We start from the raw sequence: 27776 nt of genomic DNA, 5'->3' as shown, positions 1-27776 counted from the left end.
TTAAAAAATATATCTTTTATCATAGGCTACAAAATTTAGACAATTTTTTTAATTCAAAAATTTGTTAGATTCTAAGTTTTCTCAATAACCAATAAGGAGCAGCAAACTTCTAGTCGTCCACATTTTCTATTACATATTCACTTTTCCCTCCTACTATCATTGTCATCATAATTATGAATAAAAAGGGTGCGCCAGAGGACATGTGGTTACAGCAGAGGCTCCAACTTCCTCTGCCTTCTAGCAAGACTGCTTTTTCTAGCAAGACTCTAGCCTTCCCACCGTTGGCCCTTCTCGTACCCCGTAGAGTGCCGTAGAGTGCAGACGTCTGGGAAGTATAGTTCGAAAGGAAAAGCTCTGCGGTTCTCCTTTGCGCACGCGCATTTTTGTCCGGCGGCCTGGCGGCGGCGGCGACAACAAATATCGCTGCGCTAGGTGTTCCCCTTGCCTGCAGTAAGGGCCGCAGCTTCGAGTCCCCGTCCTGGCGAGCCCAGGTACAGACTGCCGGTGAGAGTGGGCCCGGGGTGTGCGCCTCCTACGGCGGGGCCAGGACAGAAGGCCAGCGCGGCGCGAGCCCCAGCTCTGGGCGTGCCAGCCCAGGCGGCCTTGGCAGGTGAACGCAGCCCGAGGAGGGGGCGTTGCCCGGGGAGGTCTACCCGCCCGACAGCTGGGCCTATGCCTGGGGCAAGACTCCTGGAGAAACGGCACTCGAAAAGAGATTGCAGCAAGCTGTGCCTTGTTTTCAGGGTTCGTGAACCCTGGGGCGGTTTTCACCTTTTTCCGTTGGTTGGTTTTTCCCCCCTAGAGTTTAAACTTTATGTTTGTCCGTTTTTGCCAACCTTGTTTTTTGACATTGTTCTAGAGTGAATCCTAAGTGATTTAACTGTTTACTCGTTTGTTTAGAGTAATTTTGTACGCTTGCAGAGTTACTTCCGTTTTCTCTAAATTTTAAATTCATTTCTAGCCAACGAAGCTATTTCTTCTAAGTCTTGTATTTTTGGGGGTGTGGGAGTAGGGAAGGTGGTTAGGTAATGTTTCCTTTTACGTTTAAGGAGCTTTGATAACTCTTTCTTCGAAAGGAAACAGTTTCCAAAAACACAGCTAATTTTTGGTTGACTATTTCTGAAAAGGACATCAATTCTTAAAATGACTTTTGAAGAATTATTATATCATAATTACTATAGCTCAAAGTACCTAAATGCAGGTGTGTGGAATATTTATGTCATTTCTCTATGATTAAACATTTCTGTGAGCCCGGTGTGACTGCCCTTTACACTGTTAATGCATATCAGATAGTTCTAAGCCCTTAGTTTGATTCCTCTTTATTCATAAACCACTGGCTGAAAGGTAGCAGGCCCAGTGACTGGCAGTCTTCTTACTGCCCACTCCTGGTTTTGGTGATCAAGCATAGGGCCCCTCCCACTCAGGAATGCCTAGGCTTCCAGGTTCCTTCTGGTTTCCTTCTGCAAGGTGCTCAGTGCATCGAGACTTCTTAACCTAGCCTAACCCTGATGAGGACAGGAGTGCAGATAGGATGGAGAGACCTCACAGTTTCTTTCAACGTTTCAGGTGCCTTCTCCAAGAGGAGCAGCAGGAGGGAGACATGGCCACAAGATTGCTGCCAGCCCAGGCTCTGGTATGTGAAGGCTTCTTTCTTGAACTACCTTCTGGGTTCAGAGGTGGGGAACATGCTTCATCCATTGTTGAGCTTTTCTAGGTAATGAAGCGCACTGAGGGACTAGAAGGCCTGGTAGTTGAGGAACTTCAGAAAGAAGGTGTTTCCCTTGCTGCAGGGCCAGTCTCATTTTGAATTTTCTACGTAAGTTAGTGCTTGTTGACTAGGAAATGAATGGGCCCACAGGCCCCATGCCAGTGCCACACCCAGAGCTTTGTGTGGGATCCAGGTCTGTTTTGCCTTGGGGAGGGCAGAGACGTGGGGGAGTCAGATCTTTCCATAATGCTAGGAAATCGAAGAGGAAGGTCTCTATCCTCAAGGTATTGAGAACCAGTCTACTCCAGTAATACCTGGTGAGGGTCCAGGTGATTTTCTAAGAAGATCCTAGAAAGAAGACCTCTGAGTCAGCAGGTGTGGTCAGGGACACTCCCTCCTATTGTGCGATTTTGCACATGCAAGCAGGATTAGGCTCGTACAGATGGTGAAAGGAAAAGAAGTCGCATTTTGGGCAGTGGCTTGCGGGGACAGATTCGGGAAGTGAGCCTTCCCTGAAGTGGGAAGCGTCTGGTTCACAGTGATTTTTTTCCCTTCTTTGCCCTTTCACTTGGGGAACTATAATTAAAAACATAATCTCTTCCCAACCCAGGAAACCTTTCCACAAAGGTAGAAGAGAAAGAAAACACTTTTATTATTGAATAAACATTAAGCCAGAATGTAATGTGCATCACAGGCAATCCACTAAAGAGAGTGCAAAGACAGAAAACTCATTCTTATATAGGTAAGTGCTATAACCCAATATCGCAATTTGGAAATTTGTCAGGTGACAAGTTAGGCCCATCTCCTCCCAGGAATTGGGAATGTTGGCGCATTCAAAGAAATGGTTGCCAGGTCCTTGAGGAAACAGTCCTGAGTTGTGAGACTGACAGATGGTTTATTTAGCTATTAAAAAGATTTACATACATTTGGTAAGGACGAAGAAAGAAATTCAGAAAGAAAATGGAGATTGGAGTAGGAGTCTTCTCACTTATTTCCAACAGCCTCTTAGTTTTGTTTTTGCCCTTATCAGTCAGAGAACATCCCTGGCCTTGTGATCTCCTTTCTGGGTTTTGGGGATAAAGAGAAAGTGTGGAAGTATTTCTGCCTCTAGAAATGTGTCCTAAGGAAATAAGCTTTGCACGCTTTTTTGTGATGTGCAGGGATGCTCAATCCAGAATTTTTAGGGTTACAAAAATGGAAACAACCTAAATGCCCACAAGTAGCTTAGTTACCTAAATGCCCACTAGTAGATTAGTTAAGTAAACCATCTAATAATCTATAAGTAATCTATACAGTGAGATGCTGGGCAGCAAATAAAAAATGTTGTTGGATAAAGTTACCTGTGTAACATTTTATTTTTGTTTAAACTTAGAGCCATATTATCATGTAAAAGTCTGAAAGAACATACAGCAAGAAGTTAATAAACCTTGTTTCTAGTGGTAGAAAGTTACATTAACATTCCTTTTTCTTTTGCTTATTCCTAATTTGCTTAAAAAAAAGATTCTTAATAATAAAAGAAAGGGGCCACTACTTTAAAAGAGGTGACTTGTGATGCAGTGAAGCGGGAGATGTTACTGAAGGCAGGTTCGTGTCCCTGATGCACAGTGAGGCAAAACTAACCAAAACGTCGGAGTTTGGAGTGGAAAAGGTTTATTGCAGGGCCAAGCACTGAGAAAGGATGGCTTGTGTTAAAAAAAACTTGAACTCCCTGACTGTTTTCGGGGATAAGTTTTTTTAGGGAAAATTTGGGGTGAGGGCTGCAGAGTGTGTGACTTTCTTCTGATTGGTTGGTGGTGAGGTAACAGGGCAGTGTTCCAGGACTCTTGCGCTCAGCCTTAAGTGACATTCTCTACCTGGATGGGGGCCTTAGTTCCTGCAGAAGAACTCAGAGATACATTGTTATGTATGTCCCTTGAGCAGGAACCAGGACCCTACTTTTTGGCTGCACTGTTGTTTCTTGACAACAGAAACAGTTTCCTTTGTTTGTCTGTTCCTTTCTTTCTGCATTCCCTCACTTCCCTGATTAGCAACTGTTTGAATATGCTCTTTGGTGTTCAGGAAGGTCTAGGAAGCTGAAGCCCTTTTTCTACAAACAAGAAATGGGGGACATGGAAAGGCTCTTTGTATACAGGAGGGCCCCACAGGGTCCTGCTTGGTATCAGAGAGAGGTAGAACAAAGACTTCTGGGGTGGGGAGAGAGAGTCCCAACTGCAGCCTTCTCACATGGCTCTTCAAACTGTGCAGCTCACACGCTGGGCCCGCTCCTGGGAAAGCCATGCTTGGGGCATTCTCTGAGCCTCCCTTACTGTGACTGTCAGTGTCCTCTTGCCCGGGACACAGATGGCCCACGGTGATGACAGAATCCAAGCACACCTATTCCTCCTTGAGTGAGTGTACTGGAGGCTCTAAAATCTTCTAAAATCCAATTCTCATGTCTCACCTGTAAAATGAGTTTGGTCTAGGTGATTGTACATGTCCATGTCTAGAGTTCAGTGTTTCTGTCATTCTGATTTTATTTAATTATTTCAAGTGCTTTACCTTGTTTGGCTGCTGTGTTTCATTTTTCTGGGGACACAGTGCATCACTGACAGTAGGTAGATGACAAATATATATGTGATCAGTAATTGAGGGGTGGTAAGGAGGTATTCAGCCTGAAATGCTCAGAACCTAGAGTACTGACAGTGTTGCTGCCCAGTCATCCCACAGAGGGTATGGCCCTGGGTGAGCAAGAATGGGTTTCTGTTACAGGAGTCTGTGACATTCAGGGATGTGGCTGTGTTCTTCAGCCGGGATGAGTGGTTGCATCTGGACTCTGCGCAGAGAACCTTGTACCAGGAGGTGATGTTGGAGAACTACAGCACTCTGTTCTCGCTGGGTAAGGACCTTTCCTTGTGATGTAGAATCTGCTGGGGGAGCACCTTGGTGCCCTCTCCAAGGAGGACACTTGGAGGGCATGGCCAGGTTCAGCCCACAGGTGGACTCAGAAAGTAGCGGTTGCTATTGCCCTTGGCCGCCGGGACAAGTCTTGGCTTGGTAGAATTGGTGATGGGCATCTTCTCTGTGCTTTTCCTGTCTTCTGTCCCCTGAACTCTGTCCCTCTGGGTCTCACAGGAGGTTCCAGCTTAGAGGAGTGCACAGCCAGAGCCCTAACTTTCTTCCTGAGACCACCTCCTGGCCATCCTCTGGGAGCCCAATTTTAAACCCTTCTCAGAACAAATCTCTTTCCTCTCAACTGTCCCTCTGCCCCAGACTCTGGGGCTGGATCTGAGTGTCAGACTGGCCACTCATGTCTGCACCATGGATTCATTCTCTTTCTTGCTCATGAACAGGGATTCTGTTTTCCAAACCAAAAGTTATCCTCCAGTTAGAGCAAGGGGAAGACCCCTGGATGGTGGAAAATGGAGTTTCTCAAAGCACATGTCTAGGTGAGTGACAGTAATTGGGAAATGGGTATAGCATTTTCTGACTGCTTGGGCTTTGCTGATCAGTGAGGAGGCTGCACGCAGGAGATATTGATGAAGGCCCTCCTTGATGTACCAGGCCAGGTGAGAAATGCTGGGAAGGGCATATCCTCACTTGACCTTTTTGAGTACTTGGTACAGCAGGTTCAGAGGGAGAGTTGAATTCTTCCAATATGGGTTGCATTTTTGTCATATGTCCTTTGTAATTTGAATGCAGAATATGTAATGCAGTATGTAATGTGTAAAGGTTTGTGATTCATACCTTCCCCCTTTTTTCTTGCTTTTACTGGATTGATTATTTTCTTAAATTATTTTCTTTTTATGGTCTGAACAAACCTTTTATCACTACAGTGCATTTCTCGTTGTCCCATCTTGGGTTTTTGCTTTGACTTATCTGCAACTTTTTACACGTTTCAGCTAAAAAAAATACAAAAAGAGAAAAAACAAACAAAAAATGATGCATGTATATTTTGTATTATGCAAGAGAGAGAAAGCAAGGTTAGCGAAGTGGTAACAATTACTGAATTCAGGCAGAAGGTTTGCAGATGTTCAACATGCCTTTTTCCTAATTCTTTTGTGTGAAAAAATTTAAACTAATATGTTCCAGACCCTGGCTTCTAGGACATATCTCTCAATCTCTAAAATCCCTGTGGGTTGCTGAATCATAAGCTCTTGCTTTCTGTTCTACTTTGAATATTGTCTTTGTTTCTGACACCAGAGGATGGCTCGCTTTTTGAGTTTTGCTGCTTGTCCAGAATTTATTTCTCTTGATAGCAAGAGATAGCCTTTCTATGTCAGTTCAGTCTTGTGTTTCTATTCATGAACTCTGTCTTCAGATATTTTCCTTTGGTCTGACTAGAATATTTACTGAGTAATGTTTTCAGAAAGGTTCATGTGTACTGTATTTGTGCATGTCTAATATCAATTCTTTTACCTCTCCTGTGGGAGTTATGTTTGGGATCTAGAATTCTGGCATCAGTTTTTATTCCCAAGAATTGTTCAGACTTTGCTCCACTGTGTTGGGGCACTGAGTATTGTTGATTAAAAGTCCTCTGGAGTTTCTTTCCCCTCTGTTTCCTGTATAGAAAACCTTTTCCCCCTTTTTTGTCTTCTGTCTAGAATATTATAAGATATCCTCTTTGTCTTTGGAATTCAGAAGTTTCATTAAGTTATATCAAGGAGGTTTGACTTTTTTGTTTTTGTTTTTAATATTATTCGGCATTCACGGGGCCCTTTGCTTTGAAGACCCAAGTCTTTTTTCAGTTCAGGGATCTTTTTTCTACCACAAACTAAAATATATTCTGCCATATTCCATGGACAATTGGAGAAGCCTCACTGTAAGAATAACAATATAATAAAATAGAAATTCAATCAGAACTGTAGAAAATAAATGTATCTATTATAAGAACCAGGATGGTAGCCAAGGATGAGTTTCAAATTTGGCTGTGAGCTTTCTAGTTGGCAAAGAAATCATTAGTTTCAAATTGGCTGTGTTCTTCTTTTGAAAGCATTAAAAAAAAATCAATTATTTTAAATTTGTTTAAGGTGTGCATGGTATTGTAATAAAAACAGAGGAGTAAAAAAAGGAGATTCACTTGACATTTTACCAACTGTGCTGAGCCATTGTTAATATTTTACTATTTATCTTTTCAGACTGTGAATATTTGTTTGAGTGTATTTGTACATGAGAGAGAAAGACACATGCATGCAGAGAAACAGATTGATTATACATATTGTTCTTGAGTTTGTTTTTAATTATGAATGTCATTCAATTATTTAGCCATCATTGAATAGAGGTCTACTTCATTGAAAGAACTCTAGTGTATTGTTAAGCCATATTTTATTAAACAATCTTCCTTTTGGAAATTTTAGTTTCCCATTTTTCCCTATTAATATTGCTGTCATGGCTATGGAATACAAAAGTAAATATAAGGGGAAGAAGGTCTGAATAATTATAGCACAAAGGTATGAGCATTATGATTAAAAAGATTTCTTGAAAAACTACTCAACTTCATTATAAATCAATGAAATTCAAACTGAAGCATTTTTCTCTTTAATAGGGAATATTACCAAAGGTTAAGAAATACACGTCCAGTGTTTTGCTACTGTTTTGAGCAATAAGCAATATCTTTAGTGGGATTTTGATTGGAAGTCTTTCTGGCTTTATTAAAATCAATCCCAGGCTTAGAAATTTATCTTAAGAAAATAATTCCATAATTGTGCAAAGTTGCAAAGATAGTGTAAAAGAATGTTTGTTATAACATGAGGCATTACTAGGAGTAACTAAAGCTAAATGACTCCAAAGGAGATTTATTAAATATGATATATTCATGTACTGGAATATTATGCAGCCATCAAAACGATGATGTCAGCCTACATTTATGGACACGGAGAGAGTTCATGATTTTTTTTTTAAGTGAAGTGGGGAGGGGGAAGTTTTAACCACTTTAATTTTTTAGGTAAAAATGTTTTCTTTATATACAGAAAAATTTTGGTGAGCTGAATTCCACATATAGCAGTGATTATATTTGCATGATGTGTTTATGGGTGAACTGTATTTTCATTTTTATAGTTTTCTGTATTTTCTTAATTTTTCTTACAATGATTATATATTTCCTTTTTAGTTAAGAAAATGAAAGCTCTTTCATAAGGTACATTCATTCCTTTTGAATCAGTGATCCCACTTCTTGCACTGTATCCTAAGTGATCAAAAAGGTAGACAGAAAATCATTTTCAAAAATGTAGTCTTCTCACAGTATTTCCTATATGGCACCCATCTCCATTGAGTTCCCCAAGCCAAAAGCTAGGTGCCATCATTCTTGAGTCTTCTCACTTATTCTGTACCCCCTATTCACAGGTGAACATACCTGTCATCTCTGCCTTTAAAATATCTCAGTGTGCCTGATTCTGCTACCATGCCAGTGCAGACTGCCATCACCTTCCTCCAGGAAGACTGTGGCAGCCTCCTAATTGGCTGCTCTATACCTGTCTTTGTTCTGTTTTCCTCTGCCCCCAATTACAGCCCATTTGTCACACAACCATCCCCCAGTGATCCTTAGAAGAAATTCCAAACACATTCCTATATCTTACAAGATGCCACATGATGTGGCCCCTGCCCACCTCATTTCCTCCCATTGTAGCACTCTCCCCTAGTTCCCTCTTGCCTAGGCCACACTTGTTCTTTATCTGCAAACACATGAAGCTTACTCCTGCCTTAGTGCCTTTGTAATGGCTCTTCTTTCTAGGTGGAATCATCTTTATACCCATGTTTTTTCATGGCTAGCTCTTGTGTGTTATTTAGATCTCATGTTTAATTTTATTTCCTCACCACCCAGTTTAAAATACCAGGTTGTTCACTTATATTACACATTGCCTTGTTTTTGTATATTTTCTTACAGTTCTCATTACTCCCAATACTTTATTTGGTTACTTGGTTATTGTCAGTGTTGGCTATTAGAATGTAAACCTTGTGAAAATTGGACTCTTATCTGGCATGTTCCCTGTAACCCTGAGTCTTGACCTTTGCATGGTAATACACAGTGGATACTCAGTAGATATTGTCTGAGTGAGTCAGTGAAGTTCATTACAACATTATGCATAGCACTCAAATGAGTCCCAGAACTTCAGTAGCTGAGGTCTGGTGTTTCAAAGAGCCTTTTAAGGGCAGTGCTTCTTCCACTTTTTGTTTATAGCCCCTCTGCAGTTTTCTCTTGGATTTGGCTTGAGTACACTGGTGGCTGACCTGGGAGATGAAGCTGAATAACAGTACAACCTGCTGTACACAGAAATGCTGTATACCCTGCTGACCTCTGCTTTGTTACTAGATCAGGCCTGGCTCTACTGGAAGAGCTGCCCTCTCAGTTCCTCAGCCCACCCACACATAGGTTTCTTCAGACCCTTTCCCACCCAGGCACCTCTTCCATTCTGCTTGTTTCTCTTGCTCTTCTTTTTTCATCCTTTTCTAAGGACTCCCAGGATACATTTGTTAGCCATCCTTGTATATGTTAATGTCATTTTTCTTTATTCTCAGTGCAAGAGAGACTTACATGTTTCATTTATTTTAGGATGGGAGAGCTTGTTTGAAACCACAGTTTCTGAAGAAGAAAATCAGGAAGTAATGAATCAACTCATAGGTGATGGTCCTTTTGACTTCAAGTTGGGAGAAATTTACATAAATGAGGAAAAACTAGAGAATCAGCAAGGCAAAAAGAACAGACCTTTGAGGGGAGTCTTAGTTACCATCAAGAAAACCTGTATGAAGGAGAAGAGCTTTACAGGTATTGACCTTGGGAAAAATCTTGATCTAAAATTATCACTTATTAGAAAACCCAGAATTGTTTCCAGAGGAAGGAAACCCTGTTCACAGCAGTATTCAATTCTATTTAAACAGCTGGGAATCAACACAGTGCGTAAGTGTTACAAGTGTAGTATCTGCGGGAAAATCTTCCTCCACAGTTCTTCTCTGAGTAAACATCAGAGAATCCATACTGGAGAGAAGCTCTATAAATGTAAGGAATGTAGGAAAGCTTTTAGCCAAAGCTCATCTCTAACTCAGCACCTGAGAGTTCATACTGGAGAGAAGCCTTATATATGTAGTGAATGTGGAAAAGCCTTCAGTTTCACTACATCTCTAATTGGACATCAGAGAATGCATACTGGAGAGAGACCCTATAAATGTAATGAATGTGGAAAAACATTTAAAGGTAGTTCATCCCTTAATAATCACCAGCGAATTCATACTGGAGAAAAGCCCTATAAGTGTAATGAATGTGGGAGAGCCTTTAGCCAGTGCTCATCTCTTATTCAGCATCATAGAATTCATACTGGAGAGAAACCGTATGAATGTAGTCAGTGTGGGAAAGCCTTTACTTCAATATCACGGCTAAGTAGACACCATAGAATTCATACTGGAGAGAAACCCTTTAATTGTAATGAGTGTGGAAAAGTATTTAGTTACCACTCAGCTCTTATTATACATCAGAGAATTCACACTGGTGAGAAACCTTATGCCTGTAAAGAATGTGGGAAAGCCTTCAGCCAAAGCTCAGCTCTTATACAACATCAAAGAATTCATACTGGAGAAAAACCTTACAAATGTAATGAATGTGGGAAAGCTTTCTCCTGGATTTCACGGCTTAATATACACAACAGAATCCATACTGGAGAGAAACCATATAACTGTAAGGAATGTGGAAAAGCCTTCAGTTCCCACTCAGCAGTTAATACTCATCGAAAAATTCATACTGGAGAGAAACCTTATAAATGTAATGACTGTGAAAAAGCCTTCAACCAAAGCTCAGCTCTCATTCAGCACCAGAGAATTCATACTGGAGAGAAACCATATAACTGTAAAGTATGTGGGAAAGCCTTTAGACAGAGTTCATCCCTTATGACACATATGAGAATTCATACAGGAGAAAAGCCTTATAAATGTAAAGAATGTGGGAAAGCTTTCAGTCAGAGCTCATCCCTTACAAATCATCAGAGGACTCATACTGGAGAAAAACTATAAGTTAAATGCATGGGGAAAAACCTTCCAACTGAAGTTAATTCCACATGAAATATCAAAGAATTCGTCTTGGGGAGAAAGTCATGAAGATTAGTTAATTGTGAATTAAACTTCAGAATTTAGACCTCATCAAACATCAGAGACTTTATGATGCAGGAAAACCTTAGGAATATTAGGAAAGCTTCTATAAGATGTTGTTTTCATAAATTCTTAAGTTATTACTGACTATAAAATAGAAAATTTGTCAGATCAAAGGGTTAGTATTTTATTTTCTTTCTAGTGATGTATGATAACAGCCACCAGCTTTCACAGGCATCACTGGGAAGCATGTTGATTTATGGAAAAGTGCAGCCATAAAATCCAGACTTCAGATTAATCTAGTATTCTATTTTTTTGAAACTGCATTTGAGTGTTACGCAAGCCAGTTGTACTAAGAAGAATGTATTGGAGAGGAAATGTAAGCAGGTGACCTGGAGCTACCTCACTGTCACTAAAATTTGTTTTTGTAAGAGTTTAAAAGCAACTTCTGTACTTGGTGGTTGTTAAAACTTTTGAGTTATTTCTCCCCTGCTTCCTAAGCCATTCACCTGAAAATAAAATCACTCTGTAAACTGCAGGTGTAAGTCCTGTGAGTTTTCTCCCCAACTATTCCAAACGCTGAATCAGATCTAAAGTCACATGATTTCAAATCATGGAAGGCATGATATTTCACTTGTTTTTCTCATAAGTTGATTACCTTTGCTGTATTAAGCTGAGAATTAGAGGTTGTTTAGATAACTGCTTTTGCAAGTTAATTTACTGATAAATGTTGTTAAAAATCATCTTGCAATGTAGCCATAGGGAGTATGACTCTTGGCTCCCAGGTTGTGCCTGCTTCCTTGAGTTCTCTGGTTACCAGCCACCAGTAAGGCCCAGGAACAACATGGAACTTGGGTTGTCCTCCTAGGAGGTCAAGTGAACAAGATAACTTTCACTCTTACATTCTACCTTCACCTCCATCACGTGATGCTCTCTCCCTCACACACTCTGAGGGCCACTAGACAAAAATTCAGGCTTATCTAAGTTCAGATGCTTTTTCCTCCAAAAAATGGGCTATGTCTTTTAACAAGTTATTTATCCCAGTAAAGCATTTCTAAAATGTGAACAATAATTTGAGCAAGCTAAAAACAAGTCATACTAAAATTGTTGAGCTTCACAGAGGTTCAGAGGTTAACATCCAGTTTTGCCAATTTTATCAGGAGTAGACAAGCAGTTAAGGACAGGAATACTCATTTCATTTTAAAAACTGTTAGTTTTTTTTCTATTTGCCAAGGTGCTAAAACAAAACAAAACAAAAACTCCAAAATGTTATTTCGGATGGAGATTAAGCAAAGCAAAAATCAGTGAATTCAGCTTTGCCTCCTAGGACTAATCAGTCTCATTGTTTCAGACTTGTGAGGAACAAACTCTTCTGGGTCATTTAGTACTCTACCTGCAATGTCTCTTTCCCAACAACCATTCTTTTAAATTCTCTAATTACCTAAGGAAAATTCCTAGGAAACACATAACTTCCCTATCTTAGTTTGGAGTGCTATACCAAAATACCAGAGACTGGGTAGCTTATAAACAACAGAAATTTATTTCTCACGATTATGGCTGGGGAGTCCAAGATCAAGGCACCAGCATGGCTGTATTGTGGTTAACCCTCTTCCTGGTTCATTTCTGGTGACTTCTCACTGTGTCCTCACATGGTGAGGGAGCTGTCAGGGACCTCTTTTATAAGGTCATTGATCTATTCATGAGGGAGGTACCCTCATGATCATCATCACCCAATGCCCCACTTCCTAATACCATCACCTTTGGAGTTGAATTTCAACATGAATTTTGAGGGGACACAAACTTTCAGACAATAGCATTCCCTAAGTATCAATAGTCCTAAAGTCATCAAAAAATTAAATAAAATCACACAAAATATTAAGCCTAGTTATTTTTAAGGCGAGGTCTATCAAACTTGAGTGTAACAGATTAAGTCTTTTGCAGGATCCTTCAGAGGAGATAATCTTTAAGCATGATGATTCTAATATAACCCAGTACCAAAATCAGACAAGGAAAATACAAGACAGAAAAATTGCAGGCCAATATCATCTATCAACAGAAATGTAAAAATCCAAACAAAGCATTAGCAAATGTAAACCAGAGTACCCAAACATAGATAACACATGATAAATACAGAATTTTCATGGGAATGCATGGGTTATTTTAACATTAGGAAACTTACAGATGCTGTGCACTACTTTAATATTAACAGAAGTCCATATGTTCATCTCAATACATGTAGGAAAAAACCCAAGATACTCAGTACTTACTCATGATAAAAACTTTAAGCCAAGCAGCAGTAGAAAGGAACTTTCTAACCAGATAAAAAGGTATTTAACAAAAAACCTGCTGAAAAAAATAATAAAAGGTTAGAAGTATTCATGACGTGATGAGTATGGGGAAAGAATGAACTACCCAATAATGGTCCTAAGAAGCAGAAATGGTTCATGCACATACAAAAAAAAAATGGATGCCTACCCTCACCATATCAAGAGTTATATGATTTTGGAAGAATATGTAAGGAATAACTTTATGACCTCAAGATAGGGAAGGATTTTTTTAAACAGGATACAAATAAGCTATATAAAATGTTTATATTATTTGCTCACATTGAAATAAGGAACTTATGCTTATCAAAATGTACCAAAAAAGAAATGAAAAATCAAGACACAAAACAGAAGGAAATCTTTCCACAGCATGCCCAATATGTTTTCTGGAAATTTTGAATAATTTGTATGGATCAATTAAAAAGAAAAACTTGGGACTTCCCTGGTGGCACAGTGGATAAGACTCCGCACTCCCAATGCAGGGGACCTGGGTTCAATCCCTGTTCAGGGAACTAGATCCCACATGCATGCTTCAACTAAGGAGCTGGTGAGCTGCAACTACGGAGCCTGCCTGCCACAGCTAAGACCCGGCACAACCAAATAAATAGTAAAAAATAAATAACAACAACAAAAAAGAAAAACTTAATAGAAAAAAGTGATCTGAATACATGACTACTTATTTCATAGAAGAGGAAATACAAATTTCCAAAAACATGAAAAGATGCTTAACTTCATTAGTTTAAAAATGTAGATTAGGACCACAGGCATGATTTTAAAGTACACATGAGCAAATATAAGATGTATGACAATACTGAGTTTTGGAATGTATGTGGAATAACTGGCATTCATACTCTGCTAGTGGGAGTATAAATTGATACAGGTCATGACATCTTGCAAAGTTGAACACCTGCTTGTTGTAATACACAGGCACCTATACATGCTACATAAATGTTTGCAGATGAGCACCAAGAATTATGTGTAAAGACATACTGATCATAATAGCAAATATTTGGAAGTAGTCTTCTGAATGTCCATTAGTAGGAGAATGGATACACTTTAGAGTATTAACACGGTAAACAGCAATGAAAATTGATGAACCAAAGCTATATACAAAACTTTGATGAATTGTAAAACATGCTGAATTCTAAAGTCATAGGAAACTACATGTGGTATATCATTTTCTGCAAAATTAAGTTTATACTAAGTGATATGTACATGTGGTGAAGATCATAAAAACAGCAAGTGATTGGATGAGATAGTGTTTTAGTTATTGTTAACCCCCAAAATGCAGAAGACTGCAAATAAGAAAAAACAGTTTGTTTGAGGTCCTAAGAATTGCAACTCGAGAGGCATAGATTCTAGCAGCCACTCAAATATGTTCGGAGGGAAATACAAAATGGCTAGGTTTTATAAAAGCAACAGACAAAAACATCCCAGTAACATTATATACACGTTACTTTTAGAGAACTACAATTGGTGGCATTCAGTCACTTGGGGACAGCGGATTGGTTGCTAAGCTGTGGTCTCGAGGGAGAAAAGAAAACAAGTTCCATAAAAAAATAAGTTCCAGATGGTCTCAGAATGGCTGTGTCAAAAGTTTATATTGCATCCGGGGGTGGATGTGTGTAAGTTCTACTTCCTTAGTGGCCTCCTGGCTCCATTTTAGATCCCTTTGACATAAGTAACTCCATTTTGTTGTTCATGGTCCACATTATCCACTATGTAACAACTCTCCCCAAAATTTACTGGCTTAACAAGTTATTAATATCTGTCTTGGTTCCACGTTTGGGCTCAGCTGGGCAGTTCTTACTTAGTGTGTCTAATGTGTTTGCGTTCAAGTGGCAGCTGGGGCTAAAGGCACGACTGGGCTTGATACCCAAGGTGGCGGGCCGTTGTTGATGACTGCCAGGTGGGAGCATGGTTGGGCTTCTGTGTGGCTTGAGCTTCTCACAGAAAGGTGGCTGGTTTCTGAGAGGGAGTGTCCCTAGAGCAAGCATTCTGAGAGACGTTGGTAGAAGTGGCAAATCTTATAACTCAGTTTTGGAAGTCACAACATTAATTCTGCTGAATATTATTGGTCAAAAATTATTCACAGATTTGGCCCAGATTCAAGAGGAGAAGACTATAGAAGGGCATTAATACCAGGGGGCATGGTTCATTGGGTGAACCCATGAACCCATATTTGGTGACTAGCTACCACATAAACACAAAATTCTGAATGGTAATTACCTCAGGATGTAAGGCAAAGAAATGACTTGGGAAGGAGCAGAGAATTCCTCAGCTTGCTTGATGCCAGAAAGAGGCTCCCTTGTCAAGAAGAGGCTGCCCAGGCCAGCTAGAATGTTGGCCAGTGTGTATGTCAGTAAAAATAATTAAGTATAAATTTTTGGTCCAACACTGTACTGGGTGATTTGAGAGAGAATAAAGCAGACATCTTCATGCCTGATCACCCTGGATAAAGTGAACATGTAGTTTAAGGTAAAGTTTAAGGAACAAATAGTTTAAGGATAAAGTTTAGGATAAAGTTTAAGATGTAATTACCTCAGATGTTGTACCAAGGGCTATCCCAAAGTGATTAACATTCTTCAGGCCACTGTTAAATTTAAATGTGTCTCATTAACAGAACCATCAACATCTCCCTCCTGTCTGCACCTTCCCCTTCTTATTCATCTCCTGGATCACCAGAGGAAGAGAATATTGGTTCCTATCACAAGTAAGGAAACGTAATAAACCAAAACATGTGCATCATAAGAAAACAAGGCAAAGAAAAAAAAGAAAAAAAGAAAAAAAAAATAGGTTTTTCTTTGCCTAATTTCTCTTATTCTCAGAGACTTGTTCAGAATCTAAGCAAAAGAGAAAAATGTCCATTTTCATAGCTTCTTAATAGGCCATTTTCAAAGCAGCCTGAAAAAGCAAACTATGCTTTAATTTTTGTGATAATTGACATGCCTGATATATTTACAGTGTTCAAAGTGATTAAATTATTTAAAATATTCATCTTTTCAAGCGCTTTGGGTTGCATTATCAAACATGTTTTCTCATGAAGAGATCTGTGAAATGAATAGATCATTTTATTTCTCAGCAGTCGCTCCATTGAATTTATCAAATATTTCCTCATGATTAGATTTTGCTTTTTGGTAAGAAAGTCACCACAGTAATATGGTATTCATCTCAGTACATTATATTATCACATTAGGAGGCTTGTGATGTTGAATTAACCTATTCCTGGGAAATTTAACTTTGATCTGTTGGTTAAGGTGGTATCAACCTAATTTCCCACTGTAAAGTTACCGTTTTTCTCATCGTAATCTTTAGTATCTTGAGAGGAAATCCTAGAGTGTATGCATGTATATTTTTACTGGTCAAACTCCCCTCCACTAGTTTTAGCATCTATTGATGGCACTTGCTGTAATCAATTATTATTATAATGGTTTCCAAATGGAAATTATCTAATTCCATCATTCCTTCTACACTTGTTAACTGGCTTTCTACTTTAGGGAAGAGTTTTATCTTCTATTTGTTTCTATGACTCTGGAAGCACAGTTTCTTATTATATTCAATGGACTGTAATCTGCTAATATCATTATTTATTTTGATGCTGAAATTGTCACAGACTTGGCCTCTGAGATTCCCTGCAAGCTGGTATCTGTGTCCTTTCTGTCACAACAAGCTTGGAATTGTGTCCAAGATTTGTAATTCAAGTACACCTACTTCTTGCTGTGTAGCAAAGTATGATTTATTAACTAGATGACTTGAGGGTTGGGGAGAAGAATTGTGGGGTCAAAAATAAGTGGGGGGATTTTCTCTTTTTCTTCTGCAGTATCTTATATTTCCTCCTCTTGCTACTTTCCTCCTTGAAACATGGTTTCCACGCCTCTATTTTCTGTTAACAATGTTCCCCCGAAGCATTACCTTCCCACTAATGCCTCCTTGCATCCTGCATGTACTTAAAAAAATTTTGTAAAATATTTATAGCTTAAAATGTATCATTTAACCATTTTAACGTGTACAGTAGCATTGAGTGCATTCACAATTTGGGTGTAACTATCACCAAAATGTATTTCTAGAACTTTTTCTTCATCTCAAACAGAAACCCTGTACTCGTTGAGTAACTTTCCATTTTCCCCTTCCCTCAGCCCTTGGTAACCTCTATTCTGCTTTCTGTCTCCAATAATTTGCCTTTTCTAGCTAGTTCATATAAGTGGAATCATACAATACATTTCTTTTTGTGTTTGGCTTATTTCACTTAGGGTAATGTCTTAAAGATTCATCCACGTTGTAGCATGTTATCAGAATTTCGTTCCTTTTTTAAAGGCTGAATAAAATTCCATTGTATGTATAGACCACATTTTGTTTATCCATTCATCTGTCAATGGGCATTTGAGTTGCTTCCACCTTTTGGCTATTGTAAATAATGCTGCCATGAACACTGGCATACAAGTATCTGTTTGACTCCGTGCTTTCAATTACTTTCCCTATAGTTTTGCCTTTATAGAATATCGTATGTCTGGCTGCTTTTTCTTAGGCTAGTACATCTGAGATTTCCCCCATGTTGTTGTATCAGTATTTTGCACCTTTTAATTGCTGAGTGGTATTCCATTATATGAATGTACCACAGTTTGTTTATCCATTCTCCACTTGAGGAACATTTGGGTTATTTCCGATTTTTGGAAGTTATGAATAAAGCAGCTACAAACAATTGCATACAGGTTTTTGTGTGAACATTAAGTTTTCATTACTCCTCGTGTAAATACCTAAGAGTGTGGGATTGCATAGTCATTTGAGAAGTGGATATTAACCTTTATAAGACACTGTAAACTGTTTTCCACAGCGGCTGCAGCATTTCACATTCTCATCAGCAATGCACAAGGGTTCTAGTTTGAATGTGGATTCTTCTACATCTTCACCAACACTTGTTAACACTTGCTATTTTTTTTTTATATAAGAGCCATTCTAACAGGTGTGAAGTGGTATCTCATTGTGGTTATGAGTTGTGTTCCTCTAATGACTAGGGATATTGAGCATCTTTTAATATGCTTATTGGCCATTTGTATATCTTATTTGGAGAGCTATTTGAAACCTTTGCCCATTTTTGTTTTTTTTTAACCATTTATTTAATTATTTTAATTAATTAATTAATTATGACTGTGCTGGGTCTTAGTTGCAGCACACAGGATCTTCGTTGCGGCATGCAGGATAGTTTTTAGTTGCAGCATGCGGTCTTCTTAGTTGCGGCATGCGAACTCTTAGTTGCAGCATGCATGCGGGATCTAGTTCTCCAACCAGGGATCGAACCCAGGCCCCCTGCATTAGGAGCGCAGAGTCTTACCCACTGGACCACCAGGGAAGTCCCCGGCCCATTTTTTAATTGCATTGTTTTGTTGTTGTTATTGAGCTATGGAAGTTGTTTATATGTCCTGCATGTACTTTTAAGCGCTTACTTATATATAGTTCTCTTATATACCGTAAACTTTTGCATATTTTCACACATAGGCTGTACTTTCTCTTTCTGGTGGTGGTTTTAATGTCAATTTTAGGAACACCACTACCTCTTCTCTTTTCTGTTGCATATCCTTTATTGTTTTTTTAAAGGATATGATGGAAGTTTTAGATTATACCACCATCGCTTCCTCACCTCCAAGAATTACCTGAAGAAACATTTTTGTTATCCAATTTCCACAGAATTTCTACCTGATTTTTTTTTCTCTTTATTCCAACAATATTCTTTAAGTGTCAGGCTCAGTGGCCATGGCTCACGGGCCCAGCCGCTCCGCGGCATGTGGGATCTTCCCGGATCGGGATACGAACCCGTGTCCCCTGCATCGGCAGGCGGACTCCCAACCACTGCGCCACCAGGGAAGCCCTCTACCTGATTTTTATTTCTCTTTATTCCAACAATATTCTTTAAGTGCTTATTATGTGCCATATCCAAACAAGTTTGTTGTTTCTGTAACAGAGGAAACCCTTGTCATACCTGTGGCAAGAAGTCTAAAAGCTGCCAGTGCTCCAACATTTGCTTTGTGATCTCTGCTTCAGTAACAAGATATGGGCAAAGGGAAACAAGCTAGCAGAGCTTCAGTTTCTTTCAAGCAAATAGATTATACACAATAAAAAATTGTAGGTTTTCATGACTCTCCCCATAAAAGTTGTGATGGAAAAACCAGGATAGAATTACACCTTGGATTCCTGTTTTTCAATACCATCCAGCCTGCACACTTCTTCACTTAGGTCAATGGGATTATTTTTTCTAAACAAATATTTGCAGTCATTCTTAAATGTGCTTGTACAAAAATCCTTTAAACTTCTATGAGTTCATACAGGACAGAAAGATATAAATAACTTATTGCATGTTTCTATCACTCAGGTTTGCAGTAGTATCTGTATGGCATTTTAAATAGTATACACCCTTGTGTCTCCCCAATCTAGCCAGTCCATCATCCTCAATTCCACATGTACACAGGGATGGATGTTGTTATGATCATCAGCTGATTAAGAGAATAAGATGGAAGAGGAGCTGTAATTTAATTTTAAACACTATGCATGTACTTCAATTTAGCCTTTCAAATTTTGAATAGTTGGGAAAAATTCCCATTTTTCCTTTTCTAAAATTATTCTTTTTATTTCCCCATTGTACAGAAAAGGAAGGGAAGAAGGGAGGAAGGGAGAGAGGAAGGAAGGAAAAAAATAGTCCACCTTCAGTTACACCACAATGGACCCAAGGAACCTGCTGGGTCAGGATATTGGGTTACTTACTATTTCATGGATATCATATGCAGTGCAGATATTTTTTCAAACAAAGTAGACGGTCATTTCTTTTAAAAGGATAAACTACATTAGAAAGAGAAAGTGGAGAAGGATAGTCACTTTGTAAACTGGATTCTGTAAGCTTGGAAGATAAATTTGAAGGTTCTTCCCTGAAAATGGGGGAAAAGGCAAAGAATTAAATGTGAGGTTTGCACATTGTCATGAAAGCCAGACATCAAGAATAAGAGTTTAATATGTTGCCAATGAAGAAAGCAGAAAAAAATAGAACAGAGTCTTATCCTTTCTTTGTACCTCAGACAATAATAATGGAAAAAACCCAGATCAGAAATAAATGAAAAAAAAAATGAAGGAAACAATAGCAAAGATCAATAAAACTAACAGCTGGTTCTTTGAGAAAATAAACAAAATAGATAAACCATTAGCCAGACTCATCAAGAAAAAAGGGAGAAGATTCAAATCAATAGAATTAGAAATGAAAAAGGAGAAGTAACAACTGACACTGCAGAAATACAAAAGATCATAAGAGATTACTACAAGCAACTCTATGCCAATAAAATGGACAACCTGGAAGAAATGGACAAATTCTTAGAAATTGCTAGTGGGAAGCAGCCGCATAGCACAGGGAGATCAGCTCAGTGCTTTGTGACCACCTGGAGGGGTGGGATAGGGAGGGTGTGAGGGAGGGAGATGCAAGAGGGAAGAGATATGGGAACATATGTATATGTATAACTGATTCACTTTGATATAAAGCAGAAACTAACACACCATTGTAAAGCAATTATACCCCAATAAAGATGTTAAATAATAATAATAATGGAAAAAACCAATTGCTAGATACAGGGAAAAAAATAGAAATACTTAAAGATACAGGAAGTAAAGGGAGGGATTTATAAAAGTCAATGTACAGAAATAAATAAACAGAAGAATATTACCTATAAGAGAAGAAAAATCAAATTGGCCTCAGATATCTCCAGAAAACTAAGTAAAAGAGGCCCATGGAATAACTGAGAGGACACAAATAAAAACTAGGCTGTGACTGTGAAAAAACCCAGAAATGTCAAGACCAAAAGAGAAAATTCAGGAAGTGATGGTATAGACATGGTCAATAGAGAAACAGATTAAATATAAATTTAATTACAAATAAGTATAAATTATAAAACTCAAGGAAATTGCCAAAATTCATAGTTGAGAGAGAAAATGGAATATGGAAGTAGTAAAATTAGATAGGCCTATTAGCTCATATTTTTTAAAATTTTAAAGGGGACAGAAAATTAAATTGCATTTGGTTTAAAATATAAAGTGTAAGAAATTAATAAACAGAAAACTCAATTAAATAGAAATGGGAGACTAGAAGGGGGTGCTCTCACCCCTACAACAGGAAGAGCCCAACAGGGAAAGAAAAGACTTCCCCTTCTTTCCTGGAAGGAGCTCAGCCAATGAGAGTCTGTCAGGACTCAGCCAATGAAAAAGCCATGGGCTCTTTCTTTATAGCCCTCTCAACTTCCTTTTCCCCTCTATAAAAAAGTTGTCCTCTCCATTTTTGCTGAGGACTTGCACAACCATATTTACAGACCCCAAATTGCAATTCTTTGCTAATCCTGAATAAACACATTTTCGCTGGAGAAAAAACTGGCGTCTATTTGTTTTAGGTCAACAAAAGGAAGTCAAGAGATAAGCTAATCCTTAATTTTTATAACCAGAAAAACAGAACATAAAGAATATTTTTTAAAGTGTAATATTACCAGGACAATTTAAAAGGAATACATATAATTCATAGTTGAGAAACTTTATATTCCAATGTTCTTAACATCTTCATCTTTTCCATATTTTGAATTTTTACTTTTTCCAACCACTTCTCATAACTTCTACTCAGTCCAAACTGCTGTTTTCTCTCACAGATTTACCACAATAGCCTTCTAACTAGTCCTAGCCTCTCTACTTCTTACTTTGAACTTTTAGTTTATTCTCAGCACAGCAGTCAGCATGATCACTAAAAAAAAATGGACATAAGAGTATGTCTCTCCAGTGCCCAGAGCATTCTCTTGAGAATAAAATCCAGTGACATAATGACAAATAAGAGCCTATAAATTCTAGTCCTCTTGCTGCTGATCCCCTACTTCTCTTTCCCGCCTTATTTCTGTTTTCCTTATTGTTCCTTAAACAGGCCAGGCATGCTCCCACCTCAGGGCATCTGCTTGTTAGTCTATCAGAAAGCCTTCCCCCAGATATTTAGCTTGGCTCACTTCTCATCTTCTGCTGGTCCTTCTTCAAATGTCACTTTGTTGGTCAAATGTTTCACAATCACTTTGTGTAAAATTGTAAAATTCCTCTCCCACCAAGGTTCCTATTCCCCTTTCTTGCTCTTGTTAGTACTCATCACTTTCCAAACACATACTATTTATTTATTTACTTTACTGAAGTATAGTTGATTTACAATGTTGTGTTAGTTTCTGGTGTACAGAAAAGTGATTCAGCTATGCAGCTATACATATTCTTTTTCAGATTATTTTCCTTTATAGTTTATTACACAATATTGAATATAGTTCCCTGTGTTATACAGTAGGACCTTGTTTATTTTATATATAGTAGTTTGTATATGCTAATCGCAAACTTCTGATTTATCCCTCCTCCACCCCTTTTCCCTTTGGTGTAACTATAAATTTGTTTTCTGTGTCTGTGAGTCTGTTTCTGTTTTGTAAGTAAATTCATTTGTATCATTTTTTAGATTCCACATATAAATGATATCATATGGTAATTGTTTTTCTCTGCCTGACTTACTTCACTTAGTATGATATCTCTAGGTCTATCCATGTTGCTGCAAATGGCATTATTTCTTTCTTTTTTATGGCTGTTATTTTTGTTATTATTTTTCTTCTTTCTCTCCCATGAGGATTTAAGCTGCATGAATGCAGAGGTTTTGCCAGGTTTATTTACTGGTCTATTTCTAGCATCTACAACAATGCCAGGCGCAAGACAGGTGTTAAATATACTTTGTTCAATGAATGAATAATGGAATCATACAACAGTGAAAATGAAGTTTTCATATATCAAGATAGGTGAACCTAATAAGTGTTCATGTTGAGCATGTAAGTCACAGAAGAACATATAGCAGATTCTGTTTATATAAATATCAAACACCTTGCAAAAGTAAACACTGTTTTAGGGACACATACATATTGAGACAGACTGGGACTGGGACCTTTTGCTGTAGTGCTGCAATGCTTGCACCTGGACACACCTCTCCTCCAGCAACAAAGTACAAAGAAACTATATGGGACTAAAAATAACTGCTTGCATGTGCAGTTGGAGCAAATTCTGGACAAAAGATATAAAGAGACCAAAAAACCCAACTGCCACTTTTGAAGAGCCCAGAGCAAAAGCAGGGTACTGCCCATGTCCCCTGCACACAACACCATCTAAGGGGTGGGCAAACCACCTAAGCCACCCCTCCCGCTGGACCCCTGGACACACCCCTACCCTCACCCCATATAAGGAACAAGCTGCCCCTCCCCCCCAGCAAGTGAGCAAGGAAACCTGTTACTTGTTCTTGCTCCCCCCTGCTGCAGCAGGGGCCCCAATAAAGCCTTGCCTTAATTTCTTGTCTGGCCTTTTGTCAATTTCTATTGATTGGGGAAGGCCAAGAACCCTGTTTTGTATCAATATGACCTACTACTCATCAGGCTAATGAAAGGAATGTTTAACAAAATTTAGAAAAATGGGGAGCATCATGGACAAGTCTTCCAAAATTCTGATCAAGTTCTCTTTTGTGGGACCAAGAGCTCCCCAGAGGCGAGAACTTTCACCTCTCGGAAGTGGCAGGCGCCAGCGGCGCCCCCTAGGAAGTGTAGTCGGCGCGGGGCCAGAGGCATGCCGGGAGTCGTAGTTCTCCTGGGTTCGCGGGGCGGCGGGGACGGCTCGCGGCCTTTCTGGGGCTTTTGGCGCGGGTGATCCCGGAACTGCTAGGGCACCGTGCCTGGGACTGAGAAGCTCCCGGTTGCCTCTTTCGGGTGGCGGTCGGAGCCAGCGCCTGTGACCGTCTGGGCTGGCAAGTGCGCGGGCCGGGCGGGGACGCGCGCTGGGGCACCAGGGAGACGCCACGGGCGGGTGGGTCTGGAGGCTGTCTGCACGGTCCGAGCCACGGTGCTTGGAGGGCGTCGTTCCCTCCCTCCCCACCCCCTACCCCCCAGACTCGCGGGGAGGGAGCACCCCTTCCAGGTGAGCTGGGGCGGGCCCGGGAATGCTGTCAGTGGGGGTCTTTTGTGGCTGGCTTTTCTGAGACTTCTAAATGAAACAGACAATGAAAACAATAGCTAATGCCTATGGAGACTTTATGTGTGCCGGGCACTAGTCTGGCGCCTTGGAGGAATTAACTCATTTCATCCTCAGATAACAGGTAGGTCCCCGTTTTACAGATGAAGAAAATGAGGCACAGAGTGAACAGGTAATTTGCCAGCCTTGGACTCAGACCATGGTCACTTTTTGCCTCTACTACTTACCAGTTTTGTTTCTTTGGACAGGTCACTAGACTCCCTGGTTCTCAGTCTTCCTCACATCCGTAATACGGAGTAGCAATATATTTTAGAGTCGTTGTGAGGATTAAATAATACATGTAAAGCATGTAAGATTCCTGGCGGGCAGAAGATGTGCATCATAGAGTAACTATGATACTTGTACAGCAGCTTCCCTTCCCTGGCTGAGTTTACACAGCATACTCAGCTTGTTGAGCTTTCATGCCAGGTGCTATACCTGTAGAGCCCGCTGCAAACTTAGGCGGCCAATGCAGGCAGCTGTGGCCACGGCTCTTCTCTGACGGTTGTCTGGCTGCTCCTCTTACCTTGTTTTCCCTGTTGGGGTTTGTATATGAAGAGCAAAGGACTATTTGGAGCTGTGGATGCTGCAAGAGGTGGCACCTGTGGAATTTGTGTTTGGGAGTGGCAAGCAATATGGCGTGCATTGTGTGAGAGTTCCCTAGGAAGAGCACAGCACTCCAGGAAGGAGCCACTCAGGAGCGCCTGCGCTGGTCATTCCGCAGAGAAAGAGAGGGCACATGTGGGCAAGTTCCTTTATTATGGTTTCTTCAGGAATGAAAAGGTGAGGCAGGGCAAATGGGCTTAGGATTGACTAGCTATGTTTGAAAGTGGGAGCCCAGGAATCACACGCTTGCTGTGACTGTGAGTGTGTAGTTTAAAGCTATCTTAAGGACTCCAGAAATCTGTGGTGAGTCACAATTTGCTTAGATGTAGCTAATAGATCCCAGATGGATGTTAAAGCATCAGTTTATGGAAATTAAAAGTATGGTTAATACAAGGAGGAGGTGGAGGTTGGCAAATTGTCTTAGAACTTCATTGGCTTAGTAGGCACACACTTGGTTTGCATCATTTATGTGGGGTGGCTTTCTAGGGACCTGATGGACATTATGGGTGGTTGTAACTTCCTTTCTTCAAGCCATCCCTTGACGCCAGAGTTCTTCACAATACCTTTTTCTCTCTGCAGACCTACCTTGTCAAGCACGCTGCTCTCCCTTGACAGGAATACTAAGAAGGAAAGAATGGCTGTGGATTTGCTACCTGCTCAGGTGACAGTAAGTAAATTTTGTCTTTTTAATGAATTGCCTTCTGTGTTCAGAGATGGTGGACATATTTCCATTCTTTGTCCAGGTACTTTGCTTTCTAGTGAAAACTATTGAGAATCCAGAGCCTGATAGGTTTTTCCCATGGTCCTGGCCTTATCAAGGGGTTGCTGAGGAATGTGCATCCTCTGTCCCCAGACAGAGGTCACTCTTAATTCACCCCAAAGTCATTTCATGACCAAAGATTGAGTCAGCTCTGAACATAGGCTTCCAGATAGGATGAGTGCTTGGTGAGGAGTATGGAGTATTAGGGAGTCTTTATCTTCACAGATGATATAGTGTCACTTGGAGCAAAGCCATGAAAGGGCCAGAAGAGACACCCTCAACAGATATTGAGCATGACAACGTACAGGATACTGTGTAGGGCACTGGAGGTACAAAGAGGAAAGTTGTTATTTCTGTCTTCAGGGAGTTTTTGGTCCTGATCTTAGGAATGAATGTCCAAGAGGATTCAGGGAAGAGATTCAAGAAGTGGAGTTATTTTGAGCTAATACTAAAGGTCAGGACTGATACCTGATGGGCATCACAGAAGGAGTTCAACGTGGCCTGGGCTCTGAGACTGGCACTGGGGAGGACAGAGAGCTCCCTCTTTATTGGGAGTTCCTCTGTCTAGTGCAACTGTGGTACTAAACCGTCCAAATGTCCTTCTCATCTATCTGACTGATACCTCTATCTCCTTCTATGATTGTTTTTTCCCTGCTACTTCAGACTCCCCTCCTGGGCTCTTGTTTTTTGGTCTTTGCCCTTTTGAGATCTGTTTTCATTACTTAACCCTCACTTTTCTGAAGATCTTTCTCAAATTTCTCTCCCCAGGCCTGAACTTTTTCCTAAAGATCCAGTCTGTCATTCCCAAACTCTTATGCAATATTTCCACATGGAAGTCCCATCTTGCCCCCAATACCAGCTTCCTTTCCTTCTGTTTGTCACTGGCTGCTTTTCTAAAAAGTAGTGGTAGCCCACAGGTTAAAAATGTGAACTCTGGAAGTTGATTTTTGGAGTTCACATGCAGGCCAGAGATGTGACTGGGCAGATTATTTTCTCCCTCTGTGCCTCATTTCCTCATTCGTAAGTGTGGTTAGTAATACACATGCCTCACTAAATCCTTACAAGAGGGCTGCTAATATCTGCATTTTACACATGAGGAAACTGAGGCACAGAGAAGCAAGTAACTTAATCAAGGTAGTACAGCTGGCTTTTGAACCCCAACAAAACAGTCTATACAGTTAACATGCTCTAAGAAAGCATATGTAAAGTGCTAAGAACAGCTCATAGTACATATTAAATCTCAGTAAATGCTGGCTGTCACTACCGTTAGTAACAGCAGCAGCAGCATTATTTTAGGACCTGCCAAATTTGGTACATATCTCCTCACTAGGCTAGACTTTACTTTGATTCTTTAATTACAAGAAGATGGGTGATTCAGGAAACCAAAATATAAAACCAGCAAAATGCAGTGCAAAGCAAAACCCAGCTTTCACTGTCTGAGCTTTCCCACACTCCCAAGCTGGAGAGACTGACTTGATTTTAGCTAAAGGAAGATGTAGAGAAGTATGTTTGCAACTCAGAGCCAGTTTTTGTGGAGCACTAATTCAGTATCTAACCCTTTTGATTAAGTCTCTTAGAGACCCCGAGGTGACCCAATCACAGGTCTCATTACCCCATTTGAATCAGTTCAGTGGTAATATTCAATATCAACTTCTTTCCTCATTAACGGTCCTCAGAGGTGAATTTCTCTCTGCTGTCTGTTAGAAAAATCAAATAGCAAATAAACAATTTTTGGAAAAAGCAGAATATTTTCAGATTTTACAAATATTCTTTATTCTCTTCTGTTTCCATGCAGCATATAATTTACCTTGTGGGGAAAAGGTACATAGGACTTGGCGTTTATTGATTTATAGTCATAGTTTGTCAATTAACTTTTTTTGTAGTAAATCAGTATTTGTTTTTGTGATTGTCACTATTTTTTTAAATTATTTTTTAGGATAGTTTTAGATTTAGAGAAAAATTGCAAAGATAGTACCATAATTACCGTATACCCTGCACCCAGTTTTCCCTATTACTAACATCTTCCATTATTATGAAACATTTGTTGTAATTAATGAGCCAGTATTGATATACTATCATTAACTAAAGTCCATACTTTATTCAGATTTCTTTAGTTTTTATTTAAAGTCCTTTTTCTGTTGCAGGATCCCATCCAGGATAACATATTATGTTTAGCTGTCATGTTTCCTTAGGCTCCTCCTGGCTCTCAGTTTCTCAGCCTTTCCTCATTTTTGATGACCATAACAGTTTTGAGGAG

General features: G+C 39.6%; 1 protein-coding gene across 1 annotated transcript in view; it reads left to right on the top strand.

Annotated features, from left to right (window-relative positions):
• Nucleotides 1–392: 392 nt before the first annotated feature.
• ZNF879 (zinc finger protein 879) overlaps nucleotides 393–27776 on the top strand; it is a 60148-nt gene continuing 32764 nt past the window's right edge. The window contains 5 exon segments of the mRNA XM_024764594.1: nucleotides 393–491; nucleotides 1567–1633; nucleotides 4457–4583; nucleotides 5038–5133; nucleotides 9234–10649. Of these exon segments, the coding sequence (XP_024620362.1) occupies nucleotides 1601–1633; nucleotides 4457–4583; nucleotides 5038–5133; nucleotides 9234–10649 (1672 nt within the window). The 5' untranslated portion in view covers nucleotides 393–491; nucleotides 1567–1600.

Source organism: Neophocaena asiaeorientalis, unplaced genomic scaffold (assembly GCF_003031525.2).
Source record: "Neophocaena asiaeorientalis asiaeorientalis breed wild unplaced genomic scaffold, Neophocaena_asiaeorientalis_V1.1 scaffold241, whole genome shotgun sequence".
NCBI classification, from domain to species: Eukaryota; Metazoa; Chordata; class Mammalia; order Artiodactyla; family Phocoenidae; genus Neophocaena; species Neophocaena asiaeorientalis.
The sequence above is the reverse complement of the archived record's forward strand: the minus strand, read 5'-3'. Positions and strand labels throughout refer to the sequence as shown.